The 16,140-nt window shown below is 46.1% G+C and overlaps 1 protein-coding gene across 2 annotated transcripts; it reads right to left on the bottom strand.

The window, feature by feature from the left end:
• Positions 1 to 3,528: 3,528 nt before the first annotated feature.
• Positions 3,529 to 15,863, bottom strand: LOC100773725 (tumor necrosis factor receptor superfamily member 22). 2 transcript variants are annotated; one of them, XM_027408834.2, is made up of 6 exons: positions 15,715 to 15,863; positions 11,359 to 11,461; positions 8,706 to 8,834; positions 6,412 to 6,523; positions 5,625 to 5,698; positions 3,529 to 4,089 (listed from the first exon to the last, which is right to left on the bottom strand). In XM_027408834.2, exons 1-6 carry the CDS (start codon positions 15,778 to 15,780, stop codon positions 3,938 to 3,940), a joined length of 636 nt encoding a protein of 211 aa, XP_027264635.1. In that variant the 5' UTR covers positions 15,781 to 15,863; the 3' UTR covers positions 3,529 to 3,937. The 2 variants fall into 2 exon arrangements, with proteins under 2 accessions (XP_027264635.1, XP_027264636.1); XM_027408835.2 differs by lacking the exon at positions 8,706 to 8,834.
• Between the last annotated feature and the right edge of the window lie 277 nt (positions 15,864 to 16,140).

Genomic DNA, 16,140 nt, shown 5'->3' with positions numbered 1-16,140 from the left:
AAAGACGCTGTGAAGCCACTGCATAGAGATTTTATAGGGCAGCGTAAGGGGAGTGTCTAGGGTATGCACAGGCTCAGGATTGGTGTGCCTCCAGGCTTGCCCTGTGTTAATTGGTCAACTGGTTGTTACCACCCATAGACTCTCCCAGGGCGGTTGCTATGCTCTGCACGTCATTGCTGTGCACTTGTCTGTAAAGCACACCCAGAGCCATAAAGCATAGCACCACCAGCTAACTTCTGATTGGTTCCTTGTCATGAGGCAGGCATCTGACCTCCTAGTGACCAAGGCAAAGTCAAGCAAGCATGTGCTAGGCTGTTATGGCTGCCGAAATGGGGAGCTGTCCCTTCAGGTGTAGAACATGGTTAGCAAATACATAGGTAGTCAGACATAAATCACTAAGTCAGCTTTTATTACTTTGAATAGTCTATTATAACTTAGGAATTTATAAACCTTATTTATCAAATATTTCTTATTCAAACATATGTTGTCATTTAAATTTTTCTGGAAACCTGGTATTGAGCAGTTTACAAAGACATAAGTAGTTAGACATACATCTTTAAGTCAGTTTCTGTTAACCTGAGTACACCTCTATAACCTAAGGAATTTATCATCATACAAAACCCAAAATAATTTGAGACCAGCTGTTGCCTCCTAAGTCTAAAAAGGAGACACAATGGTAAGCAGAGGGCTCAATAGGAACAAGGAGTTTTGTACCTGTTGTCTTAGTTGGCTTGTACCACATGGTCACCTTAATCAGGATGGTGGTCAAGTTACATTGCTTGTACTCTTTAACCTTAGTAAAGATGGCTACCAGACATCGCTTCCATTCTGAAGAGGTCATCAGCCAAAGACAGATGCAAGCCACATAGCTGATGTTTTTTTTTGTTTGTTTTGTTTTTTCAAGACAGGGTTTTCCTGTGTATCCCTGGTTATGTAGAACAGTCTGGCCTTGAACTCAAGAGATTCACCTGCCTCCCAAGTGCTGGGATTAAAAGTGTGCACCACCACCACTCAGCAATAGGTGATATTTAAAAACATCTATTTTCTGAAATAAGAGTTAAATTCAAGTTACATATTCAGATACAGTATGGTATAGCAGATCTATTTTTCCAAACAAGAGTTGAATCACATATATAAAATGCTGTAGCAAATTAAGATTACCTGTGCACAGATTTTTAGACAATCGGCCTTTTGTTATGTTTTAATTTTTTATTACAGATTTTGAAAAAAATGTTTTTCAAAATAAAGTTTTTTATTTTTTATATATTTGAATTACAAAGAAGATTGAATTACATGACAATCCCAGTTCAATTTTGAAAATTTTTAACCATACCTACTGAACTTAGAATTCCTGAGATAGAGTTTACAAATGGTCTTAGGAGAATTTCTTTGAGAGCAGAGAACAAAGAAATCATAGAGATAAAAGATCTTCAAAGGTGAAAAGTAGGAAAAGCCTTTAGAAAACAGGGTTTGGGAAGTATAGAGCAGCGAAAGTTGAGATATAAGAGAGTTGGGATTGGGGCTGGAGAGATGGCTCAGAGGTTAAGAGCACTGACTGCTCTTCCAGAAGTCCTGAGTTCAATTCCCACCAACCACATGGTGGCTCACAACCATCCGTTATGAGATCCGGTGCCCTCTTCTGGTGTGCAGATATACATGGAAGCAGAATGTTGTATACATAATAAATAAATAAAATCTTTAAAAAAGAGAGAGAGAGTTGGGATCATTTGTGCAGTTTGTTGTTATCACATGAGAGGATTTAGAAATCAAGTGCACTGGTTTTGGCCACTGACCTGTACTGAGACCAAGCCATTTGTAGTAAGACAATGAGGCTTTAATGGAATTTCTGAGTCCAAGAAGGAAAAGAGAAAGGGTTGCAGAATGGAACTCCACCAGGGGGAAGGTTCCAAGAGGAAGCTGAGATTCAAAGACAGGGTCCAAAGGAAGAACTCCATCCAGGAGGATAACATTACTGAACGTGTCCAGGAGGTCGTGGAAAGGAGGAAAGGGTCGCAAACAGTAACTCCAACTGAAGGATTCCAATATCCCAGAGGCCCAGAGGGCATTAAGGAAGCTACAGGACTTCTAGCTGAGAGATAGAAGGGACAAGGGCAGAAGAGAGAGAAGGGTAAGTGTCCTGGTGACAAGAATTTCTATCTAGGGCATCCCCAAGGGGACAGAAACCATCAGAGAGAAATGTCCCAAATCAGAGGAGAGGCATCACTTTCCCTTGTTTTTCCTTTTTGTTTTTCCAGACAGGGTTTCTCTGTGTAGCTTTGTAGACCTGGCTGGCCTCGAACTCACAAAGATCCATCTGCCTCTGCCTCTCCAGTGCTGGGATTAAAGGCATGTACCACCACTGCCTAGCTAAGGAATCCCTTTCCAAGTAATGGGGACCCTGGAGGGCAAGAGGATGCTTCCTGGCACATTGGTGTGGCTTTTACAGTAATAATAGGCAAAGCAGACAGCTCAGGGAGACACTTACCCAGTAGAGGAGGACAGATGAGTTGGTGGAGCAGGTGGGGAAGAAAGCAGCTGAAGAGAGGGACTGGGAGAGACAGAGAAGAGGAGCAACTCTCTTAGCAGTGAGATGCCCATGGGTTCACTATCCAAGAGAGCATAATCAGGCCCCAGGAGCCAGAGAGACTGAATGAAACTTACTGAGCAGGCAGGGAGAGACAAATGGTTAGAGCAGGTAGGAGTGACTGGGGGTGAACCCTAAAATTTAAGTCAACTATGGAGGGTGACAAGAGCCAGCAGAAACAAATGATCCATACATAGGCCCACTTTGTGAAGCCAGTCTGTATTATTCTGTGTTCGTGCCTGAGAGGGGGAATGTGGATTGAGAAACAGCAGGTAAAGTCGCTTAGGAAAAGACAGAGACACAGGATAGAGTCAGGAGGACAATACTGGATGCTCTAAGCTTATTCTTCAGCATTCTTAAATATCCCAGCCAAAAAGGGGAACATGGCTAAAGATTTCTTTATCAAGATACAAAGAACAGACCTTCTGCCAGGCGTTGGTGGCACATGCCTTTAATCCCAGCACTCAGGAGGCAGAGGCAGGTGGATCTCTGTGAGTTCGAGGCCAGCCTGGTCTCCAGAGCAAGTGCCAGGATAGGCTCCAAAGCTACCCTGTCTCGAAAAACAAAACAAAACAAAACAAAACAAAACAAAAAAACCAAAAAACAAACAAAAAACAAAAACAGACTTTATTCCTTAATTCTCCACCTTAGACTAAATTTATCTGGCCTTGAGGGTTAAGTAAGAGTAACCACACCTGAGACCAAGTCTCTAGTTATTTAGATAAGACATCTACAACCAAGAGCAAACATCCTACAGTAGCCACAGCTTAGACCTTTAGGTTTTATGACTTTAAACTTGGAAGAGTAAGAACAGTTTTGAACTCTCTGACTTTAAGTCAAGATGAAGGAAAGCCATTTTTATGGGTCCAGACAGAAAGGACTCATATATGCTCCTTCTGGGTTTCGGGCACCAGGCATATAAAGTAAGGACATGTTCACTCTAATTACAGTTGGGGGAAGGTTTTTATTGTAGATATGAGGCTTCTGGAAGAGTCCAGAACACAGAGAGAAAGTAGCAGGCTAAACATGGCCAGAAGACTGAACTGGGCCATGAGAAGAAGGGGTGGTGAATGGGGAGGGAAAAAGGAAGATAAGAAAGGATCAAGAAAGAGGGGGCAAGAGAATGCCAAGAGAGGGATAACTAAGAAGGCAAAAGGCTAAACATCAGAGTTATATAGGAATGAGAAACTGGGGAAAGGGGAGCCCATGAGCTCCAGAAGTTCAAGGTGAGAAGAGCCACAGGTACTGAGTTGGCCTGAAGGCCAGCATGCTCTTTGGTATTCTCATAGGCACCATGGGTAGCTGTTTGTTCTGAGCTTCTTTTGGAGCTGGACTCACAGGACTTGCCTTCAGTTAACCTGTCATTTGTTCCCAAGTGACATCACCAGAGGACTGCATACAATGATGACACCGACAGGGACTTTGTTTTTTCAGGCAACAGCAGACAATGGCAATAACAAGCAAGACTAGAAGACTCATGAGTAGGTATAGCCGGTTTCTGTGACCTAAAAGTGGGAAAATCAAGCAACATCTTGGTCAAGTTAAGAACAGCCATTTTTTCCTGGCAGTCTATGGACAAAATGGAGAAGCCAACATTCTTCTTCCTGGCATGGGAGGGGCCTGATGAACAGGCCAAGTTAGGGTGACCTGGGAAGAGGGAACCTCAGATGAGAAAATGCCTATATTAGATTGCCTGTAGGCAAGTCTGTGGGGCATTTTCTTCATTGCTAATCAAGAGAGGAGGCCCACTGTAGGCAGTGCCACTCCTGAGCAGTCTAAGAAAGCAAACTGAGAAAGCCACGAGGAGCAAGCCACGAAGCCTTTCTTCACGGCCTCTGCCTCAGTTCCTGCCTCATCCTTTTATGATGGACTACAAGCTATTGGCAAATAAAGTATGCCCTTTCCTCATTAAGTTGTTTTTGGCCAGCACTTTTATCAGAGTAATGTAAAGCAGACTAATGCAGGCAAAAAGGGAAACCACCATGCTGGCAGTCCTGAGAATAGAAGGGACTGGCCTTGTGTTCCAACAAGGAAGGAGACATCCTCAGTTCCTAAGAGTTTGTTGACTATTACACAATTTGGTAAAACACACATCACATGAAACTTAGTATCTCACCCACTTTCAGAGCACAGCTGACTAATCTGAAGTGTCTTCACTTGGCTGTGCAGTCTAGAACTTCCTATTTCACCTCTGTCATTTTGCTACCCCTGGACAGCCCAGGAGTACAGCAACACTTGCCCTTAGAGCCAGGCTTATTTCACTTAGCACACTGTCTTTAAGGCCTATTACACTGCTGTGTCAGAAATTCTGTGCTTTTCAAAAGTGAGTGCTATTCCATTGAATACACAGACTGTATTTGTTAGTTCATTTATCTACTTGCAGACCCTGGGTTGCTTTCTACCTTTGGGTTGTTGACACTCACAGGGCACAGTGCTGGAATTATAGGCCAGGGCCAGTGTGTCCTAATTGAATTTTACTGTATTTTTTGGAGTCTTGGGGATTGAATTTAGGGCTTCATGCATGCTAGGGAACACGCTCTACCACTGAGCTTCAGCCACGCCCTAACTTTTGCATACATTGTTAAATAAGGATCCAGCTTCATTCTTTAGCACATGTGTGTTCTTTTGCCAGCATTCTTTGTTGAAGAGGGGGCCTTTTCCCTACTGAATGTTCAGCTCAAGCATCTACTTACTGTAAAGAATTATTAAAAATTCCACTAACAGACACACATGCAGCAAAACATCCATACATGTTTTACAAGAAAACATGATGCTTTGGGACCCAGGCAGAGAAGCTGCACATGGTGACTCTACCTCTCTGAACAATCTGGACAAGACAGGCCACTAAGGTAAATTGGTCTGGGAGGGTCAAGGTCTGACAGAGACAGAGATTCCTTTCAGGGAACATGTATTTTGCAACAGATGGAGGGCTGGTATTCAATGTTATTTGATGTCTACTTTGAAACAGCTAGTTCTGTGGTGTGTAAATTTTCATTCAATCAGAAGATAGTCATAGAGACTAAAAATAAATCTGTCTTACTTGTAGCAGCCAGACCACACACTGTGTTCGATGTGGAGTTGCATCTCTGGAGGACAGGGACTCCCTGGGGACACCTGCAAAGAGATATCCTCAGTTCTTCCCGACAATCAGCAGCAGAAGATGCCCAGAAAGTCTTGATGCTAGCTCCAAACCACGTCAGGCAGCATCATGATCCAAGATCTGAAACAGGTTTCTGGCCACACAGCTGTCACCAGCCCCCTGGCATCTCAGACAGTATCAAATGATTCTCACTAAATATATAAAATTTGCATTTCCCTTCTCTACTGATGTCCATAGCCTCTTTGGAATGAGGACTCAAATTCAGAGTCCCCAGCACAACTCTCCCCAGGACTATGGCTTGTGCTGGCACCCCCTAGTGGTTTGGAGGCGCAACAGCTCCATTTGACTGGAGCTACTGCCTCTTACTGAGGGTGAAACCTACAGAATTTTCCTAAAATCCTGCCCTGAAGTCATTTCCCATACAGTTTAACCCAGAACTACCTTCCTGGGAATGAATGAGGCTCTCCCTAGCCATCCCTAAGCCTGATACACTGAAGAACCCTGGATGGCAGCACTCAGAAAAACTGAGTCTTTTGGCAAGGGTTACCTACTTTTTCTCAAGGGACACAGGGACGGCTAGCAATAAGTCCTGCACCACCCAGGCCACAGAGTCCCCACTCCACAGTACCCCTTGACAAGGTATGACACAGACTGACCCTTTCTCTGGACATTAAATGCTACTCAAACAATGTATAAAGCCAGCACAGACCCATGCCAGTGTCCTTACTTGGTACACTGGCGGCAGAACTCACTGGATCCGGGGTCAGAATAGAAATGACCCATTCGGCACTGGCATTTCCGGTCACTGGTGGCAGAGCAATCAGCCACTTTTTCCTGGTCTGCAATCCAGGGAAAGCAGGGTTAGGTCAAGGTGAGCATCCTCAAATATGCACATAGACCCTACCATCACCTGAAGGGAACAGTGTGTCCCACCTCAAGTGTGCACACAGAAGCCATCACCACTTGAGGGGAACAGTATGTCCCAGTATGAGCTTTACCAGCCATCACAGAACACTAAACAGTACTAAACAGTACTGCTATGAGCATCCGCACCCTCAGGGTAGCACCCAGAGGTGAGGTAGATGATGGCTTGGGAGATTCATTATTCAGCATCCCATACAACAGCATCAAACTACCCTGAGGCCTCCATCCCAGGTGGTCCTGATCTATATGCTTACTGCCCTACAAGGTTCCCCCGCCCTGCCTCAAGGCCACCATCTCCTTCAGACATCTCTGACATTGCCTTATTTAATTACCTCATTCTTTGCTGAAGAGCTCCAGACCCCTGGTGGGTCCTTGGGCTCTGGGTATGCACCTGTCTTAATTGAGACTGACTCAATGACTTATGAAAGAAGATGGTTTTCCCACTTATGGTGCTCCATTTAAACCTTGTGTCTATAGTTCAGTGCACCACAAACATTCAACCTACCTTCGTCACCTCACAGTGCTCTGATGCTAGGCATTGTCCATTCTAGGAGCACAGCAGTGGGCGCAGGAAGGGAGGACTCTCAGCCCTGCTCTCTTCAGATGTCTTACAGCACATTTCACAATCTGTGATTGTGGAATGTGGTCCTGTTTTTTTTTGTTTGATTGTCTAAGATAATATTTCTCTATGTAGTCCTGGCTGGCTTAGAACTCACAACATAGATCAGGCTGGCCACACACTGAAGTGACGTTTCCATCTATCTCTGCCTCCTGAGCTCTGGGATCAAAGATGTGTGCCACCGTACTCAGCCTGCTTCCATCTTTACGCTTGGGAGATGCATATGACAGTGCTGAGGCACGGGATATTGTGGCATTTGTTATTTGGTTTAATATGATTCAGTGACACAGAAGTGGATACACATACACACACAAAACAGAATTTTTTCCCAAAATGCCAGGGAACAAACGCAGACCTTTTGCATACCAGGCAAGCACTCTCACCGAGCTGCCTCCACTGCCCCAGCAAAACCAAGTTTGTTTTGTTTCTTGAAGACAGAGTCTAGGACGTTGGTGGCACACACCTTTAATCCCAGCACTCGGGAGGCAGAGGCAGGCAGATCTCTGTGAGTTCGAGGCCAGACTGGTCTCCAAAGCAAGTGCCAGGATAGGCTCCAAAGCTACACAGAGAAACCCTGTCTCAAAAAACCAAAAAAAATAAAAAATAAAAAAAATAACCATTAGCCGGGCGATGGTGATGCTTGCCTTTAATCCCAGCACTCAGGAGGCAGAGGCAGGCGGATATCTGTAAGTTCGAGACCAGCCTGGTCTACAAGAGCTAGTTCCAGGACAACCTCCAAAGCCAGAGAAACCCTGTCTCAAAAAACAAAAACAAAAACAAAAACAAAAAAAAAAAAACAGAGTCTCACTATGTGATCTGCTTCCAGAGTTCTGAGATTAAAAGCATATGCCACCCGCTTAAAGTTTTTGGAAAACTACTTTTATTCCATACATTTCCGTACCCTCCTGCAGGCATGTGCCTCTTCTCTCAGCTGCCTCCCTGGATCCACACGCCTGCCGCTCTGCTCTTTAAGGCCTTCTTTCTACATGTTTGGGATTTTGCACACATGGAAGGGGTGATTTTTCTCATTACCCGCATGTGTTTTACTAGGTTCTGCATTCAATTGGCAATTAGGAGAAAATAACCAATGGCACAAGACTGTCTTTGTGATTTTTCTGAAATTGTTCTTATTCTGAGTCCTTCTCACTCATAAAGAATAATTTTTGCTTTGGTTTGGTTTTGAGACAGGGACTCACTGTGTAGCCTTTGCTGCTCTGGAACTCACTGTTAACAGGCTGGTCTTGAACTCAGAGATCAGCTGCTTCTGCCTCCTGTGTCCTGGGGTTAAAAGTTGTACAACCATGCCCAGCTGTGTAAGAAACAAATTTTAGTGGGGACTCTCCAGCTGCATCCTGGCATCCAATCATGGCTACTCCATCCCCGTATTGAACCAATGTGTTTCTGATTCTACTGCCAGTTTTCACAGATAGACAGTGAATGTCATTCCTAGTCCAGTCTCTGCTCAGTCACACACTTACCTTTTCCACAGCTGGAACAAGGTATGCAAGACTCTAGGCCATTACCAGCCTCTGTGAATGTCCCTGGATGACACTTCTCACATTGTCCTAGGGTGTGGGGGATTGTGCAGGACTCCTGGACAAACTCACCTGTGGATAGGGCAGACAGGGAACAGCTTGCTCCAGGCACACATGAGTAAGGACTATGTTGCTCTAGGTGGGCTTACCCTTTTAGCACAAGTTCTATAATCTTTGGGCTGTCACAAACTGCTTAAGGATCTGTAAGGGCTGCTGGATCCTTGAACTGCATTCATTCCTGTGGATATCTGACCCTCTGAGAGAACCAGTGGTGAGTAGAATGGTCTCCTTGGACTCCCTGCAGGGCTCAGCTTCTAAGTCAGAAGTAACTGACTCCTGCCCTTCAAGCCCCATGTCGTGTCATGCCCCCCCTCCCCCGACTTTGAATGGCAGTCCCAGTGTTTTGAGGGGCATTTGAGACCTGGGTGAAATCAGGTCACTTCCATTTATTGCTTCATAAACATGTCACTTAACAAGAACTTTCTTTCTCAGGCCTCTGTTGTTATTGTTGGTATTGATACAGGCTTTCACAATACTGCTCAAGATGGCTAGGAATTCATAGCAATCCTCCTGCCTTAGCCTCTCGAGTGCTGGGATTTTAGGCTTGAGCTACCGTGCTTAGCTTTTTTTTCTCTCTCTCTCTCTACTTTTTTTTTTTTTTTTTTTTTTTTTTTTTTTTTTTTTGAGACAAAGGGTCAGTCAATAGTCCTGGCTGGCCTGGAACTCATGGCAATCCCATTGCCTCAGTTTCTCAATGCCAGGATTACAGGTGTGAGCTACCATACTCAACTTTTTATGCCTTTCCTAAAAGCAGGGCAGTTCTTTGTCCTAGCAGGTTCTCCTGGGGCCATTTTGCACCTCTTGGTTCAGGCTCTCTGATGCCACCTTAGAAGTGTTCAGATGGCCCTGGGGATCTCCTTTCCTATTGTTTGTAAATGAAGCTATAAACAACTATGTGATCAAGTCCAGCAAGCATGCTACTCTCATGTGTTCCCCAAACAGCAGCTTCAGACATGATCAGACAACAGACATGCAGAGTCCACTGGAGAAGAGAGACTTGTGGAGTAAGACCGAGACATGATGGGGTCAAAGGTGCACTGGATGGGCTGTGGCCATGTCAGTCAGTTCTTGGCTAGGCCTGAATTGAGTCAAGCCTGGTGGACAGTTGGCTGAGTCTTGGTGTTTGGCTCTTGTATCTATTTGGACCAATAATTTTTCATTTATGGCAATTGATGGTTGCTGCTGTTTTTAAGATTTATTTTTATTATTATTGTGGTGTGTGTGTGTGTGTGTGTGTGTGTGTGTGTGTGTGTGTGTGTCTGCACAAGTATGTTCAGGTGCCCATAGAGTAAAGAGGGCATCAGATCCTCTGGCACTGGAGTCTTAATGTGTTTGTGATATGCCTGATACTGTATTGGGAACCAAACTTGGGTCCCCTGCCAGAGCAACAAGCTCTCTTAACTGCTGAGTCATCCCTATTTTCTTTTTGAAACAAACCAACTTGAAATGGGAAAATGAGTGACCATAAAGAAGAATGTTAAAGTCAAGCCCTAAATTTTGGGATTGAGGCTGACATGAGTGGCCAGAGTATAGTGTCCCTGTAGTGCTGCCACTCTGCAGCATTGACTTCAAAACTAATTGTCTATCTGTATTAGGGGATGACCTTTTCCTGAAGGAATGTCAGGAAGTAGCAGGGGACAGGTTGACACTGGCTGGCAAGGGCTGGTTGGTATACACCTTTAGCACTTATCTGTGCTCTGTCTCCAGAGGAGCCCCTCTGCTCTGCTCTGCTCTGCTGCAGGGCTGGGGGAGGGAGGGGGAAACTGAGGCTTAATCTGGTCCCACATGGTTCTGCCTACATTAAACACGAAATTGCTCAGTTCTCTCAACAGCTGGGAACTGGACTTTTCACGGACTCCTTGCTCTGCACAGGGGCCTAAAGAACAGGAAACTAAATGATTTGTCTGGGGTGACACAGCAGGGGATTTGGTGGGACATGGGTCCAGGACAGCTTTACTTCAGTGGCTTTGGGAGTCCCATGGTAGGCACCTGCTAAGAGCGCCTTCACTCACCATGGTATGGTGTGATTTCTGGTACATTTGTGTTGACAGACTAGGGCCTTGGGCTATCCCAAGCATCTGCAGCCTACTATGTGTGTCTACATGAGTCATGAAGACCCTATTAATCATGGTGTGGTGAGCCGTCCTGCCAAGATCCCACTGAGTGAAGGCGGTGGGGCTCTTGGCACCTGTCGAAAGTACAGACAGGTGATATTAAACCTCCCAACTCCCTTTGCTGAACTTTCCTCTCAGCTGGGTACCACAGCTTCATGCCCTGGAGGGTGGATAGGTAGGTGACCTTCCACTAGTAAAGCCTTGGTAGAAGTAGTCATACCAGTTAAATCTCCTGAACACACAGAGGCTCCTTTTGGGGTCTGTGTCCCTGGGTTAGGAGGCACTTCCTAGAGTGTGCGTGAGTAGGCAGTTGCTGAGTTGAGCTCCCTGGCCCACACCCTCTTCATCCTGTACAGTGTCTGATGTGCTTCAAAGGCCACCCACGCCTAGGCTCTGGCACTGGGTCCCCTGGCAGAACTCACCCGCACTACAGTTCTTGCAGCAGTGGTCCCCAGACAAGTGCTCATCGGTGCTGCAGTTCTTGCTCTGTCTGTAGAGTGGTTCTGGCATCGTAGTTAACTGTAGCTGGGAAAGGACAAAGGGCAGCTTAGATTTATTGGTAACTGCAGAGGATGGTCAGATGATGGAAACAGAAGTACCAAAAAAGGAGCCCCCTTGTGGAAAGCATACGGGCAGCAGGGCAGGGATTATCTGATGCTATGCTGTAGAAGGCTGGAGCCTACCACTGTCTCAAGAATGCTGTGCAATAGATCACTGTGAGTTCAAGGTCAGCCTGGTCTACAGAGCTAGTTCCAGGACAGCTAGGGCTGTTACATAAAGAAACCCCCGTCTCAAAAAAACAAACAAACAAACAAACAAACAACAACAAGGCTTGGTGTGGTGGCCAATGATAGGGGATTGAAAAGACAATATCCATGGAGCCATATCACACAGGCAAATCCAGAGCCTATAAAGTAATGTAACTCACACTAGAAAAACTGTTTACCTTTGTCATGTCTCACTTTTCTCATCTGTAAAATGGGGATAGTAACATACTCACTACCGAGGGTTGTGAGATTAAATAATGCATGTAAAACAGTTGGTATGTTCCTGGCACATTCTCTCACCTCCCTACTTCCTGCACTAAGTGACCTACCTTGATCTACAGCCTAAACATAAGGGGTTCAAACTAAGAATATGGATCACTTGAACTCTGTACCAAAGAAATCACCAAGCCTAGGCCTTCTTCTTTATATCTGCATTTTCTTTTTCTTTCTTTCTTTTTTTTTCTTTTTTTCTTTTTTTTTTTTTTTTTTGTTTTGTTTTGTTTTTCGAGACAGGGTTTCTCTGTGGCTTTGGAGGCCGTCCTGGAACTAGCTCTTGTAGACCAGGCTGGTCTCGAACTCACAGAGATCAGCCTGCCTCTGCCTCCCGAGTGCTGGGATTAAAGGTGTGCACCACCAACGCCCGGCTTATATCTGCATTTTCATGCGCACACTCTTAAAAGTTCTCTACAGCAGCAGCCTTTAGGACTCAGCTACACATTCCTGGGAACTGTCCTATCTCACATCCCCACTGCTCTCTGCTCAATCTCACTGCTAGCACCCACCTCACAATCTTTAACTTCCTCTGGCTCTGAGCTCCCTCCTTCAGCAAGGTTTCTTCAATAAGCAAGAAAAACTCCTTGGCTGCAGGATTTCCTGGTTCATAGATTAGAATCATCTGACAATTTTTCTTTTTGCCTTCTGGTAGTCTTGGCCCACTTATTCTGTCAGGAATTCTGCCATTAACTCAACAGGCAGGAGTCTTTTTAGGGTTACCAGCTTCATTGCCTTCATCTTGGTGTCGTCTTCATCATCATCTGTCATACCTGACAACTTTTCATCAATGCCCTGAAGGCAATACTCACTATTTCTCCCTGCCTTGCAAGGACTGAATACTTGCCTGCTTCCCCTATACTTTTTAGGAAGGACAATGACCACAGGTCAGACTGGATTTGTTAAGATATGTTTATTTTCAGTCCAGCAGAGGTGGCACAAGCCTTTTAATCCCAGGTCTCCAGAGTCAGAGGCAGAGGCAGGTGGATCTCTGTGAGTTCATGGCTAGCCTGGTCTACCAAGAGAGTTCCCAGACAGCCAGAGCTACATTGCAAAACCCTGATACTCAAAAAAACAAAACAAAACAAAACAAAACAAAAAAACCAACTTTATTTTCAATACTCTTTGAGGATTGTTTTTTTTTTTGTATCCTTTAAAGAGATATTATCTTCAGTCCATTATTTTTATTTATTTATTTTTCGAGACAGGGTTTCTCTGTGGCTTTGGAGGCTGTCCTGGAACTAGCTCTTGTAGACCAGGCTGGTCTTGAACTCACAGAGATCTGTCTGCTTCTGACTCCTGAGTGCTAGGATTAAAGATGTGTGCCATCTCTGCCCGGCTTATTTTTATTTTTGACTTCTATAAGACAGGGTCTCACTACACTGCTCTGACTGTTCTAGAACTCACTATATAGACTAGGATGGTCTCAGACTGACAGGTATCTTCCTGTCTGTCTCCCCAGTGCGGAGTTAAAGGTGTGCTACCCTACACCCTGCTCATCTTCAATCTTTCTTTGAAGTACCTTCTTTTTGTGACAATATTTGAATCAATCATCACTTACTTTACAACATTGTCTAGATAGATTGTTTCTGGGGATTTCTGGAATAAAAAAAATGCAAAGCAAAGACTTCTCTGGAAATGTCTCAGCAGGTGTGGAGCTCCAGAGCCCCAGCCTGGAGAAGCAGAGAAGTTTTCGAGGTTAAGAATCACCCCGTGAGAGAGGTCTGGGTCCCTCCCTCGTGGGGAAATTCAGGATATAGTTATTCTCAAACTACTGTGAGCCACCTCTGAGTCATGGCTGTTGAACATCCGCTGGCAGCCTGTGGAGGAGTTCTCTGGAAGGGTCAGACAGACTGTCTTGAAAGGTTCAGGCATTATGCTGGCCTGCCCCTGTTACCTGGTGGAACAGGCAGTAATCTGGTCAGCCCAGGGTTCCATGGGAACTAAGTCTGCATGCAGGTGCAGAGAACCCCTTTAAAAGACAGATCCCTGCCCATTTATGCTCTCTCTACACTTCTCTCTCTACACTCTCTACTCTTCTCCTCTTCTCTGTCTGCTTCTGCCTCTCGTCTCTCTCTCTCTCTCTATGGCCACCAGCCATGGAGGTCAGCCATTAACCCTGTTTCTCTTCTCTCTTAGCCTCTTTCTCTGCTGGGCCTATAATAAACTGGTTAATATGTCTAATATGTCTCTTAGTCTTAGGTCTCATCTTGGGCTTTCCTCCTCTTCTTCTTTATCTTTAATTTAAACAAAAGAATAATAGTGTCCTGTTAGACACTGGCTGGATTGGTTGTTGCCAAGGGAACTGCCCAGTAACAGCCAGCTAAGAAGTACTCTTAACCAACAAAGAACTTCTCCAGTCCCGCCCCCTCCAGACACTGTTTCTCTCTCTAGCTTTGGAGGCTGTCCTGGAACTCACTCTGTAGACCAGACTGGCCTCAAACTCACTGAGATCCACCTGCCTTTGCCTCCAGAGTGCTGGGATTAAAGGCACATGCCATCACTACCCCACTCTTTTGGTTTTGAAGACAGCATATCACAATGTCGCCTCAGCTGGGTTGGAATATTCTTTCAGAGACCGGGCTGAACTCAAAATTGTAGCAATCCTCCTGCCTCTGCCTCCTGAGTGCTGAGATTACTGGTGTGTGGCACCAAACCAAGCTTAAGAGAAGAATGAGAAAAGATCGACATAAAATTAAGTTGGCTATAACCAAAAGGTCATTTACATGGTTGTTCAGTTTTTTGTTTGTTTGATTGATTTTCAGAGTCTTACTGTGTGTAGCTCTGGCTGACCTGGAGCTCGATATGTAGACCCAGGCTGCCCACTAACTTAAATTTAACTGCACTTCAATATTAAAGTGACAATGAGCAATTTTGGGACAGAGATCAGGAAGATCCACGAAAGGCAGTAGGCAGAGACATTTCTTCTACACGTTTGCTCCTTTAGCAGTAGTTAGCATATTTCTGCACCAGCCTGGCCAGGCCCGCCCAAGGTACAGATGACTCGCGTGCAGGAGCCTACTCTGCACCTGTAGGAAATGCACCAGGCGGAAATGCCCTGGGCGAAGTAATTCCGCGTTTGGCAGCTTTTCAGTGAAAAGGCAACAGGGACACCCTTCTCTAGGCTGTGCACGAGGTCACTTCCCTGCCTCTGCTCCGACTCCCCACCCCATCCCCCGACTTCTGAACGAGTTAAGAGTAGGCGATCCTCCCTAGATAATGGTAGGCAGTTCCCGGAGCGCCACACAACCTGAGACTTGTCCACTGCCAGCAGTAGCTTTCCCCTGCAGCCCAGAGTCCGGGTGCCAGGACTGGGGTTTCAGTTCCGAGCGGTTCCCTGCCTCTGCCCCGGCTCCCCACCCCACTCCCGACTTCTGAACGCATAAGAGTAGGCGACCCTCCCGAGATGCTGGTAGGCAGTTCCTGGAGCGCCACGCAGCCGGAGACCTGTCCGCCGCCAGTCGCCAGTCGTAGCTTTCCCCTGAAGCCCAGAGTCCGGATGCAGGACTGGGGTTTCAGTTCTGAGCGGTTCCCTGCCTCTGGCCCGACTCCCTACCCCATCCCCGACTTCTGACCGCGTAAGAGTAGGCGACCCTCCCGAGATGCTGGTAGGCAGTTCCCGGAGCACCACATAGCCGGGGACCTGTCCGCCGCGAGCCGTAGCTTTCCCCTGAAGCCCAGAGTCCGGGTGCCAGGACTGGGGTTTCAGTTCCGAGCTGCGTCTCAGCGGCGTCTACTCACCTGCACCAGCAGATACAACTGTAAACAACGACCCAGATTGGAGACAGACACAGGATGGAAAATCATGACTGTGCCACAGCCCGGCCGCTTTCATGGCCTTAAATACCCTTTACTGTGGGCCCGCCTCTTCTCCGCCCATTGCTTCCTTTATGGTTGCCCAATCTCTGGGTGGGGCTGTACTGCGCCTTCCCTCTCGGCCACATTCATGGTCACTGGTCAATGGTCTGGAGTAGCAGCTGAAGGCTTCTCTATCAGGGTCTGGGGGGCTGTGTGAGACCTGCTGACTCTGCTGGCCTCAAAGTAACTAAGTCTGGGTGATACTCTCCTAGTGCTCCAGGAGAAGCCTGGCTTTCCCTCCTCCCTGTATCAGCTTCCTCTGGCCTGTGAGTGAATCCCTTGGCTATTCTTCCTGTTGATAGTGCTTAG

The sequence above is a fragment of the Cricetulus griseus genome, chromosome 3 (genome assembly GCF_003668045.3).
Source record: "Cricetulus griseus strain 17A/GY chromosome 3, alternate assembly CriGri-PICRH-1.0, whole genome shotgun sequence".
NCBI classification, from domain to species: domain Eukaryota; kingdom Metazoa; phylum Chordata; class Mammalia; order Rodentia; family Cricetidae; genus Cricetulus; species Cricetulus griseus.
Note: the sequence above shows the minus strand (reverse complement) of the source record. Positions and strands in the feature narration are given on the sequence as shown.